Source organism: Squalius cephalus, assembly GCF_949319135.1.
Source record: "Squalius cephalus genome assembly, chromosome: 23".
In the NCBI taxonomy this organism is placed as follows: Eukaryota; Metazoa; Chordata; class Actinopteri; order Cypriniformes; family Leuciscidae; genus Squalius; species Squalius cephalus.
In genome coordinates this window covers 27,727,020-27,749,108 of record NC_137144.1, presented here as the reverse complement: position 1 = coordinate 27,749,108, position 22,089 = coordinate 27,727,020, and the positions used below count along the sequence as shown (strand labels likewise).

Genomic DNA, 22,089 nt, shown 5'->3' with positions numbered 1-22,089 from the left:
GTTTCTAGACGGCAACTAGTCAAAAGAGCACATAAACATGACCTGACGAAACATGCAAACTGGCAGAAGGCGTGAAACACACCACAAGGATGTCGGAAGTACAGATGTATGAGCTGGAAATAATGCAAATGTAAGAAAATCTCCACTCCCAACATCTTCCTGCGTTCGAGAGCGACTGATCGGCCTGTGTTTACACGACTAAAGCCCTATCCGGACGGGATTAGCTTTACCAGGGTAGGTGGAGTAATGTAATTTTACCACAGGACGTCTGTAATATTAATGGCCAATTCACACAGGATCGCACAGATCTCAGTAAAACTAGCAGAAGTGGGAGAGTAACTCGATTTACACACCGCCGTCACTCTACTTGATAAAACTGCGGAAAACTACTTTTAAACAGGAAATGACGAAATATTTACGTACATATTTACAGCGGGTCTATTCGCACGGGATTAGTATTACCTGAGGTCATTTTTCAGGACCTTTTTACTGAAGGTAAAAGTCGCCATAATCTTTACTGACATTGTCCGTGATGATCACTGAGATGCTCATTCAGACGGGACATAAAAAGTCAGAAAATTGCGTGATATAAAGTCACAGGTGCGAGTTTATTTCTCGCTATTGTGAGTTTAAAACATGCAATTCTGACTTTATACCCAGTGGCAGTTCTAGGATTTTTCTGTAACAGGGGCCATTAAGGGGTGTGACGGTTAGTAGGCTATATAACCGTGAGACCGACGGTTATAGTTGAACACCGTCATTAGAACTCTATAACCGCCAAAACCGTGTTATTAAAATATTTTTACAAACATTTTTTATCATAGAGAATGTTTAAATACTAATTAAAAACAAATGTAAACAGTCTGTGTTATTAATGGTCTACGTCGTTTCCAACTGTATTTGATTCTTTGCCAAGCGACCGCCAATCATTTGAGATAGAAATAAAAGCTATGATATAGTGATGTGCCATCATTATGAGATTTATTAAACAAATGAAAAACATTTGCAATAATAAACATTAGCAATGAACATTTGCAATTGGGAGACATGGTTTTTACCACTTAATGAAGTTTTGTTTTGTAAATCGTCAGACATGATTTTTACCACTTCATTAAGTTTTGCTTTGTAGAAAGCCTTTCTTTAAAGCGAATTTCGTTTTGTACAAATTGTATCTTAATTTTAATAAATGTTTCATCAACCAATTAATAAATAAAAAGCAAATATAGGAGACAATATAATAACCGTGACATGGAGGCGCCGGTGCGCCGCGTTCACTTGCATTGCATTGTGAAGTTGAACTAGAGCGCATCTCATCGTAAATGAATGAAACTCAGCGTAGGCCTATGCCTCATACATTAGCATTAAATATCTTTACTGTATCCTTTCTAGAACAGACAAGGGCTTTCTCGCGGCTCGCATCAGCAGAGCATTGCATCGTCCATAGACCGCAAAACAGTCAGCGGATGGCGGGCGGGTGCGGCTTTGAAATCTGGTCGAAAAACGGTGTGGATGATGAGTTATGTGATGCGGTTGCGGATGAAATAATACCCCATCCGCGTATCTCTATTGATAACAACATATATTAATACTAATATTAATTAGTATTAATATAAACAAATATTAATTTTATTCAAAAATAAGTTGTCATATAACAGACGAACGCCCCCCCCCCCAGACGACGGTTATGTTACGAACCGTCACATTTGACTCACGTCATAACCGTCATCACCAATTCTGAAACCGGCACACCCCTAGCCACATGTTACATTCAGGGGCCAAATACAGGGTACATTCATGCACACAAAATAATTTATTCAGTACGGTGCAAATACATTTCGGCAGTCAATCCTTTTTCAAGCGCTCTAATAAAAAATTATGAGCCAGTAAAGTTCTTAATGATTTTTTAAATTTATTTATAGGCCTACTGTGCATAAAGGACACAATGCACTTCTCTCTGAATTCCACCTTTTAAGTTTCATAATCACGTCGTCGCTTATAAACAGTAAATTATTGTTAATTGTTTGGGGGTGGAATTACATGTGATCGTTGAGAAGAATTCTCCGGTTGCTCTTCTCGTCGACGATTGATGGCTGGGAATCTCTAGGCACCTCACGATTCGATTCGATTACGATTCAGAGGGTAACGATTATCGATTATTAACGATTTTTTTTTTTTACTACTTGGTACTTTTAAAGCAAAGTATTTATGATGACCCATAACAAACTTACTTCCAATACTTCCTATATTAAATTTATTAATAAAACAAATGGAAGTGATTTGGCAAGTCAACTGTAAGGTTACATTTGCCAGCATTTGTCCCAACATTGCAAAGAACCAACAGGAAAATAAATGTGTGCCTGTGCTAGCAGCAAACTTGTAGTAAATTAACACAAACTTCAGCATATTCTGAATCTCTAGCATTTAATAATAGACTTCTAACCAACATCCTCTTGTTATTTCCAATGAGCAATATAATCCTCAGACAAAAAAACAACAACATTTTGCTGTAGCAAATTCACAAACAGTTTTTGTTCAAAAATATAGAATTATGTACCAGCAGCTCTCATATAATGCTTGTGGACTTATGCATATTCTGAATAATTAGTAACATACAAAGCCTCTCTTATTCACAACTAAATAATAAAGAGTTATGACTTGAAATGTTTGCTGTATACCACAATCAAAAACAGCTTATACAAAAAAAGTGAATGAACATCTGCAGAGAGCACAGTCAAAATGTAACTTTTTGTGACTGGCATTGCACATATTGCAGGGCAGTATAACGTACGTATAACAGATCAGTTTACAGCATATTGATGTGAAAACTAAACAATACAGAAAGCAGCTCTCATACAAAAAATACTAAATAGGTCACAATGAAATTGGCAATTTTCCATACGTTAGCTTTCAACGAAGAGGGTGCCGTTCGAATTTGGTGCTCAGCCATCATCACGCGTCTCTGTTATGTGCGCGCCACAGACTGTCCGCGCACTGCACGTCCGCTTTAGAGTTCCGCCTTTTGCTTTCCGTCAATATTACGTTATTAGGAAAAATATATTTTTTTTTTTTTAGAAAATCAATTTTTGACATTTGTGAATCGTTTCAGAATCGTCCACGTCCGCATCGCGATGCATCTAAGAATCGATTTTTCCCGAACCATTAAACCGGGGGCCAATCAGGGGCCAATAAGATTTCAGCAGGGGCCAGGGCCTCTAGAACCGCCCCTGTTTATATCTCACAATTCTATATTTATATATCTCGCAATTCTGACTTTATATCTCGCAATTCTGACTTTATATCTCGCAATTCTGACTTTATATCACGCAATTCTGACTTTATAACTCACAATTCTGACTTTATATCTCGCAATTCTGACTTTATATCTCGCAATTCTAACTTTATATCTCACAATTCTGACTTTATATCTCGCAATTCTGACTTTATATCTCACAATTCTGACTTTAAAGCTCGCAATTCTGACTTTATATCTCACAATTCTGACTTTAAAGCTTGCAATTCTGACTTTATATCTCACAATTCTGACTTTAAAGCTCGCAATTCTGACTTTATATCTCACAATTCTGACTTTAAAGCTCGCAATTCTGACTTTATATCTCACAATTCTGACTTTAAAGCTCGCAATTCTGACTTTATATCTCACAATTCTGACTTTAAAGCTCGCAATTCTGACTTTATATCTCACAATTCTAACTTTATATCTCGCAATTCTGACTTTATATCTCACAATTCTGACTTTAAAGCTCGCAATTCTGACTTTATATCTCGCAATTCTGACTTTATATCTCGCAATTCTGACTTTATATCTCACAATTCTGACTTTAAAGCTCGCAATTCTGACTTTATATCTCGCAATTCTGACTTTATATCTCACAATTCTGACTTTATATCTCGCAATTCTGACTTTATATCTCGCAATTCTGACTTTAAAGCTCGCAATTCTGACTTTATATCTCACAATTCTATATTTATATATCTCGCAATTCTGACTTTATATCTCGCAATTCTGACTTTATATCACGCAATTCTGACTTTATATCTCGCAATTCTGACTTTAAAACTCCCAATTCTGACTTTATATCTCACAATTCTGATTTTATCTCGCAATTCTGACTTTATATCTCGCAATTCTGACTTTATATCTCGCAATTCTGACTTTAAAACTCGCAATTCTGACTTTATATCTCACAATTCTATATTTATATATCTTGCAATTCTGACTTTATTACTCGCAATTCTGACTTTATATCTCACAATTCTATATTTATATATCTCGCAATTCTGACTTTATATCTTGCAATTCTGACTTTAAAACTCGCAATTCTGACTTTATATCTCGCAATTCTGACTTTATATCTCACAATTCTGACTTCATATCTCACAATTCTGACTTTATATCTCGCAATTCTGACTTTATATCTCGCAATTCTGACTTTATATCTCGCAATTCTGACTTTATATCTTGCAATTCTGACTTTATATCTCGCAATTCTGACTTTATAACTCGCAATTCTGACTTTATATCTTGCAATTCTGACTTTATAACTCGCAATTCTGACTTTATATCACGCAATTCTGACTTTATAACTCGCAATTCTGACTTTATAACTCGCAATTCTGACTTTATATCACGCAATTCTGACTTTATAACTCGCAATTCTGACTTTATATCTCGCAATTCTGACTTTATATCTCGCAATTCTGACTTTATATCTCACAATTCTGACTTTATATCACAATTCTGACTTTATATCTCACAATTCTGACTTTATATCTCGCAATTCTGACTTTATAACTCGCAATTCTGACTTTATATCACGCAATTCTGACTTTATATCTCGCAATTCTGAGAAATAAAGTCGCAATTATCTTTTTAAATATTTTTTATTCAGTGGCGGAAACAAGCTTCCATACATTACTGATGGACTTGCAGAAGCTGAGCTGACCTCAAAACCACATATTCCACATGCAACAATATCATGAGTGTTTCACTTCAAACGCTGTGTGTACACAGCACACACATTACCACACACACATCAGATCCTATTCTGAGCAGCAGCAGTCTTGTGTCTAACGCAATAATAGCAGATTTTAATAGATGCTAATTATAGCCATAATACAGAATGAGGGTGTGTGTTTACATGTTTAAGCTCTCGCTATAAGTCAAGTATTGTCAAAAGCACTTAGTCCTACTGGAAACCAACGTCACAGGGAAAATGAACAGTCTGCTTTTTCTGTTCAAGGTTGTGTAACTTAATATGCCAAAACAAATACAGTCAATGCGAAAAGCTTGGGGTATTTATAATGGTATAGATAACATAAGAGTCTATTTACAACTATAGATGACTGCAGAGAGTCTAAAGTTACTATTAACCCTTTCAAACACAAAATTGAATGCATTTAACTCAATAAAACACCGGTTGTTATTTCTATTGAGTCTGATGTAGTATTTACTCCATGCAAACATCGTTAAAGAAACTAGCTTTAACTCAGAAACAACTTAAAACAAGCTCTAGTCTGATATTTCATAATGCGTCAAACCATATACATTCACAGCAACAATCATTTTCATTTACCCTTTGATGGGTAACATCTACAGCAATATTAAACCATTCATATGTGTTACCGTCATAATTCTATTTGATTGTCCTTTTTATATATTTATTGACAGCATATTCAATATGGGCAACAAAAGTTGTCATTTTTGTCTTTCATGGCAGTGGACAGATGTGTAAACTTATCAAAATAACGGTATTCTGCGATGCAAATACGATAATACTTTTATGGATTTTGGTACCATGGTACCAGAACAGTACTTTTTGTAAGGGGTTTTCCTTCAAAATACCTCATTGATTCTGTAAAAAAAAAATATATATACAAGATTGGGAAATTAATTTTTTGTTTAGTTTTGAATTAAACGAGATAATCTCGAAATTAGGGAATATGGGTAACTAAACAGTTGCTGGTCCCCACCGACTTGCATAGTATGAAGAGCATGACTATGGGGTCCATCAACGGTGTGGGGTCCGACAATCTTCAAAATATCTTCTTTCGTGTTGAGCAGAAGATAGAAAATCATGCAGGATTGGAACAACATGAAGGCGAGTAAATGATGACAGAATTATCATTTTTGGGTGAACTGTCCCTTTAAGAATTTCTTTCTGATTTAATAATTCTCGCTTATACCATTATCAATTGTTAGAATGTCCTAAAATGTATATTCATCCATTTTAATATTAGTATACGAAATTCTTGCATGCCAAGCAAGCATTAAATAATGTTTGCTAATGGCTGAATAATGAATAAGTGTTCGCGTGCACATCAAGACTGTATTTAGGGATGAAAACACTGTAAACGTGGCGAAGAGTTTCGCTAGTAAAAACCGGACAGCGATGTTCTTGTTCAATCGAAATCTATTATTAAATCGTAAATTATTCTAAAATACAGTAATAGTGTACTGAGTAACACAATATATGGAAGCAAGAGGACATAATAGTGCGGGTCTCTTACCTTCAAACACAGCTCCAGTCCGTCATTTCATAGCAAACACAGCTGATGTGTTTCTCCATCGGGATCCGCGATTACATTCACATATGATTATCGAATATACACATCACATGATCAAAAAAACGAGAGTATTTCGCTCTTCAAGGGCACGAGCGCTGATCATAACCGTGCAACGGGAAATTCTGCAGACCGGTTGCGACTTGTTGCTCAGACGTGCATGCGCATGGGGGCGTGGTTTAATATAGGCTCCTCCCCTTTCGTTGCTGCTGCTGCGAGCACGTGGACGGATGAGCCTGCGAGTCTCTTGTGTAATAAGCGTTTCCTCTGTAAATAATAATCTTACAGTAATTAGAATGAAGTGCTGGGACTGGGGCTAGTTTACACATATTTCTTTAGCTTTCCTTTTAAATATTTTATATTTTTTTGAATTTCTGTTTTAAAATATTTTTATCAACTGTATCTGTTTTCCTGGGTAATAACAGTGAAAATGATTAATAACAGTGGGCAATAACAGTGCAATAACTGGGCAATAACAGTGAAAATGTTGAATAGCTTTTTGTAGTAAAGAATGACAACCCATCTCCATAAACGTCGTACACTTAATATGCATTTGTATGCCAGCATAAACTAACAATAACTTTAACTGTAGTACAATGGTATTATTTTAAGCACAATGTAAAAACTATATGACAATCATTCAGTATGGCATACACAGTAGCCTGTATAAATATACCATGCCACCACATTTAAATGCTTTTTTTTTTAAATATGTTTATCTTATATGAATATTTTTGCAAGGCAATATAAACAACAGTCTTTTAGATGCAGTCTCTCTCATACAGTGGGCTGTTTGTATTTGTCACACCACGCGCGCTCACAAGGACGGAGAGAGCGCGCGCCTGGAATTCTAATCGCGCGCGTGCCTCGCATGTAAAGCGACATAACATCACGATATGTTCCAAAGCCCTCACACACACACGATCTTTTCAGGTTGACGGTGTTTAATATTGAACATACGTTACATGCCATGTGTCAAATATGCGTTACGACTTTAAATTAGGCGAATATCAACACTTATTTTCAATGGACACTGCATGCTTGTTGTATAATGTCTCTGTCTCTTTATGAGATCGAGTCTCCTCTAAGCGCTCACGCGGGGTTTCCATGGCAACTGCTGGATCTTCAAGCACGCGAGGCTTTTCATTCCCGCGCTGGTCACCTGATGGCGCGAAGCTGAGCTGCACTAAAAAGTACCTCAGCGGCCTTAAACTGGTTTTCAAGAAGTAAAACGTATTTCCAGAGTTAACATAATAATTGTTTATGCTAAAAACTACGTTTATACACAACTTTCCACAGGTTTTAGCATCTCTCCCAACCAAAAAGTTGGACGTGATCGAGAAAGTAACTACATTCATATAACACTTTTACTGCTTAATTTGACATTTGTTCCTTTAGGGTAGACTTAATATTAGAATTTTCAATAATTTAAATAAAAAAATAAGAACAGGAACGAGGCTAAGAGTTACAATCCATTAAATAGGCTGTATTGTCTTAAGATCTTATATCATGAAATATTATGGAGGGATATATTTTCAAGGCACACCAAAGTATCATATAAATATTAATGTAAGTATCCCTCATATCCTTGTTTTTATTCGCGAGAAAATAAATATGGCGTCCGTACACCGATACAATTAAGATGTCACACGAACATGCCGAAGAACATATTTTTTTCCTCACGAAACAATTAAATGTTGCACTACAAAAAATCGCTTCACAATTGGTCAAGAGACCGGGTCCCAAAGGCAGGTAAAGGCGGCCCTCTGCTGGTTAAACCCTGGTACTTCAACTCTTCCATGTAAAATAAGTGTGGCTAAGAAATGGAGAAATTACACCTTTTCTCAGATCTTCTACTCTGCATTTTTTATATGATAATCTCTCAGATTAGCCTGGGTTTATGTTTCAAGGTGACCTGGATCTTCACCTGTTTTTCTATGGCGTTGGTCTTTAACTCTTTTCTTATAACCTAAATTTAGTTAATAATAGTGAACTGGACTGTAATCTACTCAGTTACTTGAATTAACACAGATAGAAAGGCCAGCACTGTAACAGTGAGGATAAATTGACATTTTTAGGGTGTGTTCCCACTTGTCATGTGTGGTTGGATTAAAACCAATCCTGGTGCGATATCTCTGTTAGTGCGGCTCATTTGAATAAGTGTGAACGCTTCCATCTGAACCAAACAAGCGGACCGAGACGCTGAATAGATGGGTCTCGCACCACTTCCAAACGAACTTTGGTGTTGTTCGACTGAAATATGAACGCAACACTGACCAAAAACCATGTAAACGAACCAAAAACAGGAAGTGATGTCACAAGATGCGACCCTAAAAAGGACAGAATGATTAAGCATACCTGTTTTTTCTCATCATAATAGCGATGTTGCCCATCACAGTTCGGTACAGGCGTCAGAACCGAGTCTCCACACAGCCCATCTTCATTTGTGTGTGACGGAGGGATTCCTGATGCCGTTTTGACTCCTTCAAAGATATTATAAGCTCTTCATGAGTTTTCAGCTGCTCAAAATACCATCATATGTAGCTACGCACACACAACGAGCGCATTTAGCCCAGAGCACAGCATTGTTTTGGATGTTCGGTAAGCTCTGTTGCAAAATATCCGAAACAGCAACAGGGCCGACACTATGTTGCTGTCTGGGATATGTAATAAAAGTCAACCAGTCGGGTTGTGAACATGTCAATATGCCTTTAGGTTCGGAAAAGATGGGTCTCGCTCCGCTTTAAAATGAACTCTTGTGCGGTTTGACAGAAATATGAACGCAAAAAAGATCAAAGACATCCAAATGAACCAAAAACAGGATGTGATGTCTGCAGATGCGACCCTAAAAAGGACAGAATGATGAAGCACACCTGTTTTTTGTTGTCATGGGAAAGTTCGGTTCAGGCGTCAGGAACGCGGTCTCCTTGCAGCAGATCTTCATTTGTGTGCAACAGAGGAAGTCCAGGAGTGTTCTGACTTCTTTACACAATTTACAAACTCTTCACAAGTTCTCAGCTCTGGGCAAATTGCCATCATACATACACACGTATACAATGAGTGCATTTAGCCTAGCGTATATGCCATTATGTTAGGTCTTAAGAAAGACAGTGTGAATGTTAAGCGAAACATGACTAAATTTATTGTTTTCTTTTTTTGGTCCGGACCAAAAGAACCAAGAGAACTGAACTACAAGTGTGAACACACCCTCATGGAATATAATAATTAATCACTAAAAATGAGTTCAGACATTTTAAACAGAATGAATTTCAAATAGACTCAATTTTCATTGTTATTTTAAAAGTTTTGTGAATTGTGCATATTTATTTCTGCGCTGGTATTGCTATCCAATTCTTGCAAATCTCTAGCAGTTCCATCATGAACCTCTAGGGGTTCACAAACCTTGATAAACCTTTCACTTACTGAACGCAAATGACATTTTTGATCAGAATATAGCGTTCGCTTGCCGACACAACACACATGCAAGTCTTTCAGAGAGATAAGACACAGATTAACAGGAGTGATTGTCTCATAAAAAGATTTATTTTCTGCCTAAATGTACAAAGGCAAGTTACAGTATTGTATAAAAAATGTAGCAATTTACACTTTACATGAGAGATCCCTAGGAAGAGAGAGTGAGACAGTGAGGAAAGGCAGGGAGAGAGAGAGAGCGATGGTTTACAAAGAGAAATGCATCCAAACACAGAAATGAAGAGGTGTAAACATCTTTCTTTCAAGTACCAATGACTGACACTGCTCTCTGTGGGCGTGGGGTGGGCGGGGCTTAATTAGTGATGTGGGGGATGTGGGAGGGGCCTAATAAAAACAGAAAACTGAAGAGAAAGAAACAAATTCCCTCTTCTCTTCCCACAAGGATCGCACAGGGAGGCTATATTAGCACCGTTGGAGACAAATGTCGAACGAATGTTTGAACTGTTGAAACAAAACCGGCCGTTTCATCTTTCTAAAAGGAGAAAACATGAACTAGAAAAAACAACAGCAACAACAAAATGAAGAACCCTCAAAAATAAATTAAAAACAATCAAGCGCTTTTTCCTCAACACTTATGAATCAAGTCACCAGACAGCACAGGTTTACTGGCTAAACGCGCAAAGACAGAACAACTAAAAGTGAGGTTATTACTCGATATAAAAATCCCAACTCTCTCGTATTAGTGCGAGGCTTTCGAGACCAGTGCTGCAGTTTCACTTAAGTCACCGTTTAGGGTTTTAGTTAGAGAAAGCTGGTCCTAAATCAGCATAAAAATGTAAAGTTTTCCATCACCACGGAGAGAATGAAATAAAAATGGCTAAAAAAAATCTGGCCCTAGTAAAATCTGCGTGTGTTTTAGTTGCAGCATTGAGATTATCACTCAGTTAAAAATCTAAGGAGCAAAAAGCCTTGCAGATACTGAACATTTGCTGACGATGAAGATGAAAAACAAACGCTCATGTTTAACATGGGGGGGGGGGGGAGCCGCTGTAAACGAATTACGTTAAGTAACGTCGTCTTCGCTGTGCCGCTCGATGATCGAGTTTGAATGCAGCCGAGAGCGATGAACATGCCAGGAGGATTTAAAAGGCTCAGATTTCAATAATGCTCTCCTGAGAGATTCAGACGATAACTGCATGATGATGAACTGGAAAGACCAGCTCCAGATAGCACCAGACTCGGGCCGTCCTTTCCCACAGTTCCCATCAATCCCTCTTGAAATATGAGCGCGCCATTGCTTTTGTGTCTCGCAAGGGTGTGGACTAAAAAAATCTGTGACGTTTTATTAAAATTGGCAAAAAAGATGTGCTTCTAAAACAGTTTCAAAGCAGAGTGAGCCTGACTTGAAGAGTGTTGAAGAGGAGGGGTAGAAAAAGTAGTTAAAAAACAAAAACACTTCCAATATAAAGCCGTTATACCAGCTAAACGTTGATATCATGTCAACAATGGTAGAAAAAAAGGCTAACAGACAAAAAAATAAAAGAGAGAGAGAGAGAGAGAGAGATAGTAAGAAAATCCGATAGCATTCAACAACCGTTTTTTAAAATAATTCCTTTGTACAATATATACAGAAAGCACATAGTGAGGGAGATAAGGAAGGACGCCTGCGCGTGTTGCTTTGCTCTCTGTTTGGGTTAATGCTTTTACCGAGTGCTGGATAACACCGTGCACACGTACAGAAGAAAGCGGGTTTTCCAGGTGTGGCTCCGCGAGTCTGTGGATCAGTGACAACTAACCCAAGGTTAAAGAAGTCCAGAAGATGGATGCCAAATCTAAGCCTCTTTTGGGGTTATCTCACTCAGATCGCTCTAAGCTTTACCCCGTTTCGGACTTCAATCCGCAAGCAGCATATCAATGATAACTGTCAATCATTGCAGGCCGGAAAAAAATCCGTAAATCCAGTCTGGAAGTCAAAGTTTTTACATTTTACAGCCAATGCTTCATCTTCCCTCCACCACCCGGATAATCCAAACGTCAGAAGGCCCATCATGTGACTGAAAATCAGGTCATCGCTTAAAGGGATAGTTCACCCCAAAATTAAAATGACCCCATGATTTACTCGCCCTCCAGTCATCTTAGGTGTATATGACATTCTTCTTTCAGACGAACACAATCTGAGTTATATTAGAAAATGTCCATGTTCCAAGCTTTATAATGGCAGTGAATGGCCCTTTCTGTTTTGAAGTCCATAAAAGTGCATCTATCCATGATAAAAGTGCATCTATCCATCATAAAAGTGCTCCACACGTCTCCAATGCGTTTGTGTAAGAAAAAAATCCATATTTAAAACTTTATAAAGTAAAATAACTAGCTTCCGGCCAAACCACCATACAAATTCCACTTAAGACGCATGCAGTTCGTCACATTACTCAAATAAGTTGCGCTTTAGACTTAAGTGGAATCCGTATGTTCGTTTGGCCGGAAGCTAGTTATTTTACTTTATAAAGTTTAAAATATGGATATTTTTCTTACACAAATGCATCACTTCACTTCAGAAGGCCTTTATTAACCCCCCGGAGCAGTGTGGAGCACTTTATGATGGATAGATGCACTTTTATGATGGATAGATGCACTTTTATGATGGATAGATGCACTTTTATGATGGATAGATGCACTTTTATCATGGATAGATGCACTTTTATGATGATAGATGCACTTTTATGATGGATAGATGCACTTTTATGATGATAGATGCACTTTTATGATGGATAGATGCACTTTTATGATGGATAGATGCACTTTTATGATGATAGATGCACTTTTATGATGATGCACTTTTATGATGATAGATGCACTTTTATGATGGATAGATGCACTTTTATGATGATAGATGCACTTTTATGATGATAGATGCACTTTTATCATGGATAGATGCACTTTTATGAAGGATAGATGCACTTTTATGAAGGATAAATGCACTTTTATGATGGATTTTTATGGACTTCAAAACAGAAACGGCCATTCACTGCCATTATAAGGCTGGGAAGAGCCAGGACATTTTTAATATAACTCTGATTGTGTTCGTCTGAAAGAAGAAAGTCATACACACCTAGGATGACTTGAGGGAGAGTAAATCATGGGCTAATGTTCATTTTTGGGTGAACTATCCCTTTAACGACCGATGCGAAGCAGAATGGAGCCGTTGCCCCGTCGCCCGTTCGAGAACAAAACATTTGCCTTGCACTGCAAAACGACCAATGCTAAGCAGTTAACGGAGTCACTTTGGGCTATTTGTTCATCCTCCATTAATGAAAAATCAAAAGGAACGTGAAAGAAAATAACTATGAACGTCAAAGACAGGGAAGTGCATTAAAAACTGCCTGTTGAACAAGGAACTCAAGTATGCTGAAACGATAGCTTCGCAACGGCACTGCCCTGAATGAACTGAGCGAGGAAATCAAGCCTTATCCACTTGCATAGTGTCCACAAAGAGATTGTGTGTGTAAATGTGTGAAGATGAAGATGCTGGAATCCTTCGGGGGGGAAAAACACCAATAATCCTTATGGCTCTAGAGCAGCAGTCCAGAACATTCGCACTCCATGCTTTAAACACAATGTAGTGACTTCCAGGAATGTCTTTGCATTCAGTGAAGATTTCCCACACTCTGTAGGGTCCGTGTGTGTTTCCCGAGAGCTTGCGCGTCGTGTGTGTCTCCTCTCTCCTGAGTATGTTTCCAGCAGCACAGAGAGGGAGGCGTATGGATCCGCTTCTTCTCCTCTCTGACGGCGCCGAGAAGAAGACCGGGGACAAAGAACCATAAAGAAATCAGGAACATCATTGAACTGATGTCATAAGCTCCACACCATGTCCTCATGTGAACCAGTCACATTTCTGCAGAAAAGCGGCCAGTCACTTCTCCCTGGAGAGGAACGAGAACACAATTGAATATTTGAAATATTAAATATGAGACCATTTTAATAGCAGTCAAACCATAAATGATTGGGACACTTTGAGCTGATCATGTTTTGCTGAAGTGTGTTTTCTTTAATTGCTAATGCTCTTTTTACACACAGACTGAACACAAGGAAGCATTGCTTGGTCACTGGTTGAGCTAAACTGGTATTATCTAATTGTGTAGTTAAATTTAACAGCTGACAGATATTCAACATAATTCATGTGTGAGACAGTCTAACAGAAGGACGGACAAAACCAGTCAAATATCAACTGAGTTCTGCTCATATTTTATTACCGTTTTATAAACTACAGCGAATAAACTGATAATGTGAGACATGTTGAAGCTGTCTGATAAAGTTTGGTGTGACTGTTATACGTGACTAAACAGCCATATAAAGAAGCCTGGATATATAAGAGATGTTCACCACTAGAGGACAGCAAAGACTGTACAGTCAAGAATCAGTCGAGGATGAAACACAGTTTAGGGCTGGATGGTCCATCAATATTATTATGGTAGCAATATAAAAGTTAACTAACGTTGTGAATACTGTGCTGAATGTAATGCACTTTTTATTGGTCATTAAGTTCCTAAAGACCGTGTTATTGAGTTCTGCAGGTCATTGTCCTATTTAAAGAATTGGTTGAAACAGTTTATTGTGCATGGACGTCCCTCATAGCATTTTTTTGCATGCTTTACAACACTTTAAGGGAAAATATACAAACGGTAAATATTGCTGTTTATCACTATGCATTATGTTGGCCCACATAAAAAAATAAACTGTTTTTTTTTTTTTTATTCTTTGAGTTTTCAATTCTTGCAATTCTACCCAGCAACAATGACTTCGATAACGGCAAAATAATGGTTCCTCTGATAAAAACAAAAACAAAAAACACCTTTTTAAACAAGTTCAGGGCAAAAACATTTAATAAACTGAGATATAAAACGAGATACTGATTTATAAACTGAGATATAAATCAAATATTTAAAAGAGGTGATTAATACAGTATATTTAGCTATTTCGCCCAGCCCTAAAACTATAAGCCACATTTGTTGTGCTTGTAGATAAAGATGAACTATCTTACCATTCTCACCTCCGCGCGGGGGGGTAAAGTGAAGGAGCAGAGGCTTGTTGACTCGCAACAATGGCTGAGGAGGAGATACCTGTGAGATGGAGAAACACCTTCATTATGAAGCTTTCTAAACAGCAGTTTAATCAGAGTCAAGGCCAGCTAACATTTTATAAATCATCCCTTTCAGTCAACCTAAACTAAGCTACAGTCACACCAAACTTCATACACACACCTTCAACATTTCTCACATTATCACAGTTTATTCGCTATAGTTTAGAAAATGGTGATAAAATATGAGCAGAACTCAGTTGATATTTGACTGGTTTTGTCCGTCCGTCTGTTAGACTGTCTCACACATGAATTATGTTGAATATCTGTCAGCTGTTAAATTTAACTACACAATTAGATAATACCAGTTTAGCTCAACCAGTGACCAAGCAATGCTTCATTGTGTTCAGTCTGTGTGTAAAAAGAGCATTAGCAATTAAAGACAAAACACTTCAGCAAAACATGATCAGCTCAAAGTGTCTGGATCATTTATGGCCCCAAATGTCACTGTATGAAGAATTATTGGGTAAAATATGTCACAGTTTACTTTATTTTGCTCTCCTCACTTACAGAAATGAACTATAGTGTCCTGCACACACTAGTAAAAAATAAAAGGTGTCTGATTAGTTTGGGTTTGAGTGTATTTTTAATTGCTTACCTGTAGCATAAGACAGGTCGTACTGTCCTGGGAGTAGTGGATAGCCTAGATGATGGTGGGAAGGCATGATCCGCTGAGAAGGTGAAGATCTCGGACGTTCACCGTCTCGTTCTCTGTCACCCCCACTTCGGTCTCTTTCATGCGGCATCTTTTCACCCACTGTGGGCGATTTGCTCTTGTACTGGTTAGCGTGCTGATGCAAGATGTCCAGGGCTTTGGACTCAGACGCAGACTTGCCGCTCACCGTAGGACTGGAACGAGCCTTCTCGCCCTCCTCACCAGAGGGCATCTTACTGCTATACGGAGAAAAACTGCCATACCCTGGCGACAGGTACGATCCTAAAGAAAGGTGAAATCAACAGTGACCCTTTAAATATCAGCATTCTGAAATTACGTTTCCTAAGATGGTATAAAAAAATTAGGGATGCACGATATATCGGCCACCATATCGGTACCGATATATGTTCATTTTTAATGTTATCGTTATCGGCCTGATAAGAAAATATGGCTGATATACAAGTATTGCACATAAGTATAATTATATATGTACATATAGTTTCTCTTTATGTATGTGTGTATATATATGACATGTATGCATATTTGTATGCATTCTTTAATTAATTTGATTTATTTTTCTCTTTACTCACATTTATGTATTCATACGTTTTCATGTTTTTATTTAAGCATTCAGTTCAACATGTATGACTTGTGCTTATAACATTCAGGAATGAGGGCAATGTGAAGTCTTGTTTTATCATGGCGTATTGCTGTTAATGGTTCCCTGTTTATGTAAAGCTTAATAAAGAATAAAAAGAATGTGTTCAAGATTTTGTAATAAAAAAAAATAAAAAAAATAATTTGGACCATATATTAAAGCCGATAAATAATGGATAATTTCCTTCAGCTGAGACACTTCAGATGCGCACTGTTCAACATGATGGTTTTGAATTGCTTGAAATATGATCAGAATCACTTCAAAAAAGGAAAATAGTTCAGCTCGAGTCATATCGGCTACATAAAATTATAATATAACATTATAACCGTGTGCTTGGGACATGGCCTTTAATGATGAGACTTGATTTTGTAATCAGGCACTCAAGTTATCGATTTATCGGCCAATATATCGGTTATCAGCTTTCAAATATAAAAGGTTTCAAATATAAAATTTTCAAACCGGTGCATCCCTACAAAAAAATGACAGCAAAAAAACGTAGTTAGCTCAACAAAAGGACTTACCAGGGTAGTTCTGCATCATGACAGTAGGCACCCCCCTGTATCCCGGATGGCCGGGGTCATAACCTTGACCATAGGGGTATCCGTGCATATAAGACATGTATGACTGGTGCTGTGGCAGAGGTGAGGAAAACTGCATATGTGCTCGTGGATCTTTGCTAACTCCTCTATGCTCCTCTGGGGCTGATGAAGTTCGTGGTTCTGCCACTTCCTTATTTTCCTCTTTAGAGGGAGTGTCTTTATGACGTGACCTTTCATCTTTGCCCTTCCGGTCTCTGTCCCGGTCTCGGTCCCGATCTCTGTCCTTTTCCCGTTTGCTCTCTTCCTTCCACCGCTCCTCGTCAATCTGTTTCTGAGCATCAGGGTACTTGCTGGGGTAAACGTAGGGCCACAGTCGAGAGTCTGGCTCCTGGAAAAGAAAGGGGAGTTAGAAATGCCCATTATGAAAGAAAGGTAAGTGCATAGTGAGGGTTCTTATAACTATTAGGGCTGTCAAATAAAAATTAGAATTTCGAATATTCGTCGAATAAAAAAAAAATCCTGCACATTCGAATGCAAAAAACATTCATTCGCATTTTTGGTGTCAAGATGCGCGCGAGACGACGTAACTGATACGGTTTGTTTTTGTTCGCTTATCCAGTACAACCGGTGCGGCTGTGTTGTTAAATTGAAAAATGGCGGGAAAAGGCTTCTTACTGATGAAAACCCTCTCAGTTAGTGGCAAAAATCGTGCAATGACACACTTGACCATTCCCTGGCACATCGGTCAGAGATGATTGTGTGTTTTCATCAGCTGGAAACACTGTCAACTGTTGCCTTTGGCTTGCTCAGTTGGGGATATTTAATTTAATTAATCAATCAACAATACTATTGATCAGCATTACCAAACGTGGACGTTTTCCACTAGAAACAAACATTGATGTATTATTTTAATTTAATACTGTGAAGCTGCTTTGATACAATCTGTATTGTGAAAAGCGCTATATAAATAAACTTGACTTGACTTGAAACTTGACTTGTCAACAAAAAGTGCTCAGCACTCGCTGCATTCAAGTTGACAGTCTGGTGTTTTTGACGAACAATATGTAGATGTAGTGAGTAGAAGTGGATTGTTTCTGAATGGCAGTTTGCTGTTGTGTTCATGTAGTAACGTTAGTAACGTCTGTTGAAGCGTGTTTTCTCACATTACTGATGCACTTACCCTGTTTTATGGACTATTATAACCTAATTTTCCTTGCATGCACATTAAGGAAATTATATTTTATTTAAGAACAATTGTTTCAAAAGTTAATGCACTTTAAAAAGTGAACACTTGCACCCTCTCTTGTGGGCATAGGAGACAATACAGTACTTTTTTTTCTGTAACATTAAGTATTTCCTTTAGAATTCGTATTTTGCTAATATTTAAGAAAGAAATTCGAATTTAGCTTTTCGGCCATTTTGACAGCCCTAATGACTATGTTCTTAAAATGTCACTCAAGAGTTTTACATTTCTCAAGAAAGCCATAAAGGTTAAAACTGTGATGAAAATTACTCTATAACTGGTACTGTAGAAAGAAACCAAAATAATGTTTAAGTGCCATACCTGTCTATACATGTACATTGCCTCCATGGCCGATCTTCCAGACTCGAGGCCTGGTTTCTGCTCGTCCTTTGTATGATGGCCAGCTTCACTTAGCTTCATTTTCAAACCCTCACCTTGCTGGGTCTGTCCCTTGCCATCTTCCCCTTTGGGGATAATGACTGACTTGCCAGGCTCTGAGGGATCTTTGGGCTTGCTCTGTGGGGACGGCTTGCCCAAGTCTGAGATGCTTGGCGCCTTAGATAATGTTGGAGGAACCGAAGCTTTCTGCTTCCATTCTTCTTGCTTAATGGAGGCTTCCCTGTCCTTCTGAGCGGCCTCTGATTTCTTCTCTGCAACACGATGCTGCTCAGCAGCTTGTCGTTGTCGGTCCTCACACTGTTGCCTGTAAGCTGGGCTTGTGTTCATCAGGTGGTTATGATAGGCCTGATCTGGTGAATAGCCAAAGGGAGGTACATAAGCATACTGATTGTAATAGAGGGGCTGCATGAACATGCTAGAACGCTGTTGAATGACTGAAGGTTGCTGTTGCGGTTGCTGTTGAGACGATACACCTATGTCTGGTTTTCGTTCTTCAGGCGGCTCTGATTTGCCCTTGTCAATCCCTGGTTCTGGATCCTCCTCTTTTTTCACTTTCACTGCAACATCTTGCAACGATGTGGCAGGGTTAGAGACTCCTGGGCTGGGGTTTGGGTTGCTATAATTGGGCGAGTAGTATGTATCGTAACCTGGATAATAAGAGGGGTCTTTGTTTGGTGGTTGGGATGGGAATAGAGATTTCTTGGCACCTTCCCGAACTGCCTGATCCTCAGACTTGACCTTTATACCATCCACTTTGCCCTCGCCATCCTCCCCTGCATCTGAGATGTCAGAGTATGCTGGGCTATTGGTCTTCACAGAAGAGTTATCTGCCCCATTTTGGGTAACCACATGCAGTGGAGTAAGAGGCTGTGCCATCCCACCACTTTCTATCCGACTAGCCACGCCAATAGAAGGACTGGGGGAATTGTCAGAAAAGCTGTAGATTTTGTCTGCCTCTGCTTTCATGCTGGCTAGCCGACTTTGATGTGGATCCGTGGATCCATTTAATAGTCCCTCACCCTTACTGCCTTGGTCTGAGCTTTCAGAATATGGGCTCTTACCTTCTTCAGGTTTCCCTCCTTTGGAAGGGGCCTTTGGACTGTCTCCTTCCTTACTACCCTCCTTCTTTTTCTTATCTTTCTTTTTCTTGTCCTTAGAACCGCTCAAGACTGGGTTAATTGAGGGATCTCCTATTACTGCAGGTTTGGGTTGAATGGACTTTAGTTGGGGGCTCTTGCTAATGGACTGGACCACAGAGCCCATACTGGCGGAGGAGCCAGAATTGGGAGCAGGGAAGCCAGAGGTTGGTAAGTTGTACAATTGCTGTGGAGGTAAAGAGGGAACCAGGGGTCTTACGGACTTCATTGCCTTCTGAGCAAGTTTGTCTGCCTTGGTACTACTCCCAGACTTAGCTTTATCCAAGCCTCTTTTATCATCAATGCCATCATTGCTCGTCTCATCTGTAAGACATGGGCCATCCTCACAGCCATCCATGGGCACAACAGAATCTTGCTCAGTTTCTGGCTTCTTCTTGCCAGGCTGCTTCGAGCTGAACTTTCTTGATGAGGGTGATTGGCTCTGGGCATCAACTCCTCTACCTTTGGGTGTGTTCGACCTTGCAGGAGATGCACAACCCTTCTGGGAAATGGATGCACCATTGCAACTACCTGATTCAGGGTGCAAAGTGGAGTCCTCACCATACTCACTATCACCATCTATATCCAGCTTGATGTCATCATCATTGTGAGCGCGAGCCTGGTGATATTTAAGTCCATTAATGTGCTTGTACTTCTTGTTGCAGTTGGGATGGGGGCAATCAATGAGAACCGGTGAGGGGCAGCTGCGATCTAAAGAAGGGGGCAGGGATTCAGCTTTGATGTTGGACAGGGGAAGAATAGTATGAGGTATTCCACTATTCGAGTTGGTTCGCATTCGTTTGCTACCCTTTGTGTCCTCAGAACTAGAATTGGGCTCCATGTCTGAGGCAGGTTTGTTCTTGCGTTTGTTAGCAGATGAAGGACTAGCCTTTATATCCTCAGGGTTGCTGTTTGGTGGGGTTCGTCGCTCAGAGGAATTCTGACTCCCCCGTCGCCCTTTGCTGTTCGACGCGGCTCGAGTCTTGCTGTTGTTGCTGCCTTTGTTATCAGAAGAGTTACTGTTTTCATTGACTGGCGTATTGCTATTGGGCCTCATTCTTTTACCCCGTCCACGGCCATTCCTCATCTCCAGGTCACTTGTGGGTGACTCACAGAACCTGAAGAAGTGTAAGGGAAAAATTTATTTAAACTGAATATGAAAAACGACTCTTCCATAGACATTAAAGGAATAGTTCACCCAAAAATGAAAATTACCCCATGATTTACTCACCCTCAAGTCATCCTAGGTGTGTATGACATTCTTCTTTTAGACGAACACAATCAGAGTTATATTAAAAAAAATGTCCTGGCTCTTCCAAGCTTTATAATGGCAGTGAATGGCCGTTAAAGTTTTGAAGTCCATAAAAGTGCATCCATCCATGATAAAAGTGCACCACACGGCTCTGACATTTTTAAATATAACTCGGATTGTATTTGTCTGAAAGAAGAATCTCATACACACCTAGGATGACTTGAGGGTGAGTAAATCATGGGATAATTTTCATTTTTGGTTGAACTATCCCTTTAAATTCAGAATCAATAATCAAATAAGTAAGTGCTATCCATTTTCTACCTAAAACTCACAATTATCTGCTAACCACAAAGGCTGCTAACAGTCCTGCAGATATTCTAGGATGAGAAATGGCCTCTCTTCTAAATCAGCCTCTACATTTGGATGCTATAAGTGCTTCTTCAGTGGGCCCTGGAGAGCCAGCAACGTGCTGTGCGTTTTTATCCTCTCGTTATCCCTGATCTAGACAGCAATGCTTGTTCTGATGAATGGCACGCAGTACCACACTACTGCAGGATTAAGCCAGGGTGACCTGGCTGCTGATTAGATGCAGTGTGATAACATCCTCCAACAGATAAGGCACAAGAGCAACCAAAGAGCTCGATCAAAGCACAGGCATTGAACCATAGTAAAACAAAGCAGTTAAGAAAGCTACCTCAGGGCCCCCAGTCCTCAGAACAGAACTGAGATTTATAAGGGCCAGCAGAATGACAAGATGATATACATCACAGGTTGATGTGTAATGTCAGAGATATTTAACAGGAGAAAAACGCTGTCGGGAGTTGTCCTGTGAGTTACAAGGAACTAGATAGGCTTTGTTCTATATTTCGATTGTTGGTTATACAACAATTTCATGACATGCTGCTGTTTTTTCAGTGTCTCAAGGCATGATTTTCAGATGGTGTGTGAAGTCACTGTGTACAGCTCTGTAAGTTGTCATCTCCCTCTAACTAACTGGACCACAAGTTAACACCCAAATCACTGCTGTCACTTTAGAGTAGTTGTTTACACTAAAGGTCC

At 39.0% G+C, this 22,089-nt stretch overlaps 2 protein-coding genes across 4 annotated transcripts in view; both read right to left on the bottom strand.

Moving 5' to 3' along the window:
• Nucleotides 1-6,758, bottom strand: part of gramd2ab (GRAM domain containing 2Ab) — a 39,269-nt gene extending 32,511 nt beyond the window's left edge. For both annotated transcript variants that reach the window (XM_079858966.1, XM_079858967.1), the window contains exon 1: nucleotides 6,529-6,758. The gene's annotated coding sequence lies outside the window, so the exon portion shown is untranslated. The remainder of the gene's footprint in view (nucleotides 1-6,528) is intronic.
• Nucleotides 6,759-10,485: 3,727 nt separating this feature from the next.
• The window catches only part of znf609a (zinc finger protein 609a), a 113,020-nt gene continuing 101,416 nt past the window's right edge, over nucleotides 10,486-22,089 (bottom strand). For both annotated transcript variants that reach the window (XM_079858935.1, XM_079858936.1), the window contains 6 exons: nucleotides 18,565-20,896; nucleotides 16,983-17,388; nucleotides 15,747-16,085; nucleotides 15,053-15,131; nucleotides 12,911-13,934; nucleotides 10,486-12,605 (listed from right to left, as the gene is read on the bottom strand). In XM_079858935.1, the coding sequence (XP_079715061.1) occupies nucleotides 15,058-15,131; nucleotides 15,747-16,085; nucleotides 16,983-17,388; nucleotides 18,565-20,896 (3,151 nt within the window). In that variant the 3' untranslated portion in view covers nucleotides 10,486-12,605; nucleotides 12,911-13,934; nucleotides 15,053-15,057. The remainder of the gene's footprint in view (nucleotides 12,606-12,910; nucleotides 13,935-15,052; nucleotides 15,132-15,746; nucleotides 16,086-16,982; nucleotides 17,389-18,564; nucleotides 20,897-22,089) is intronic.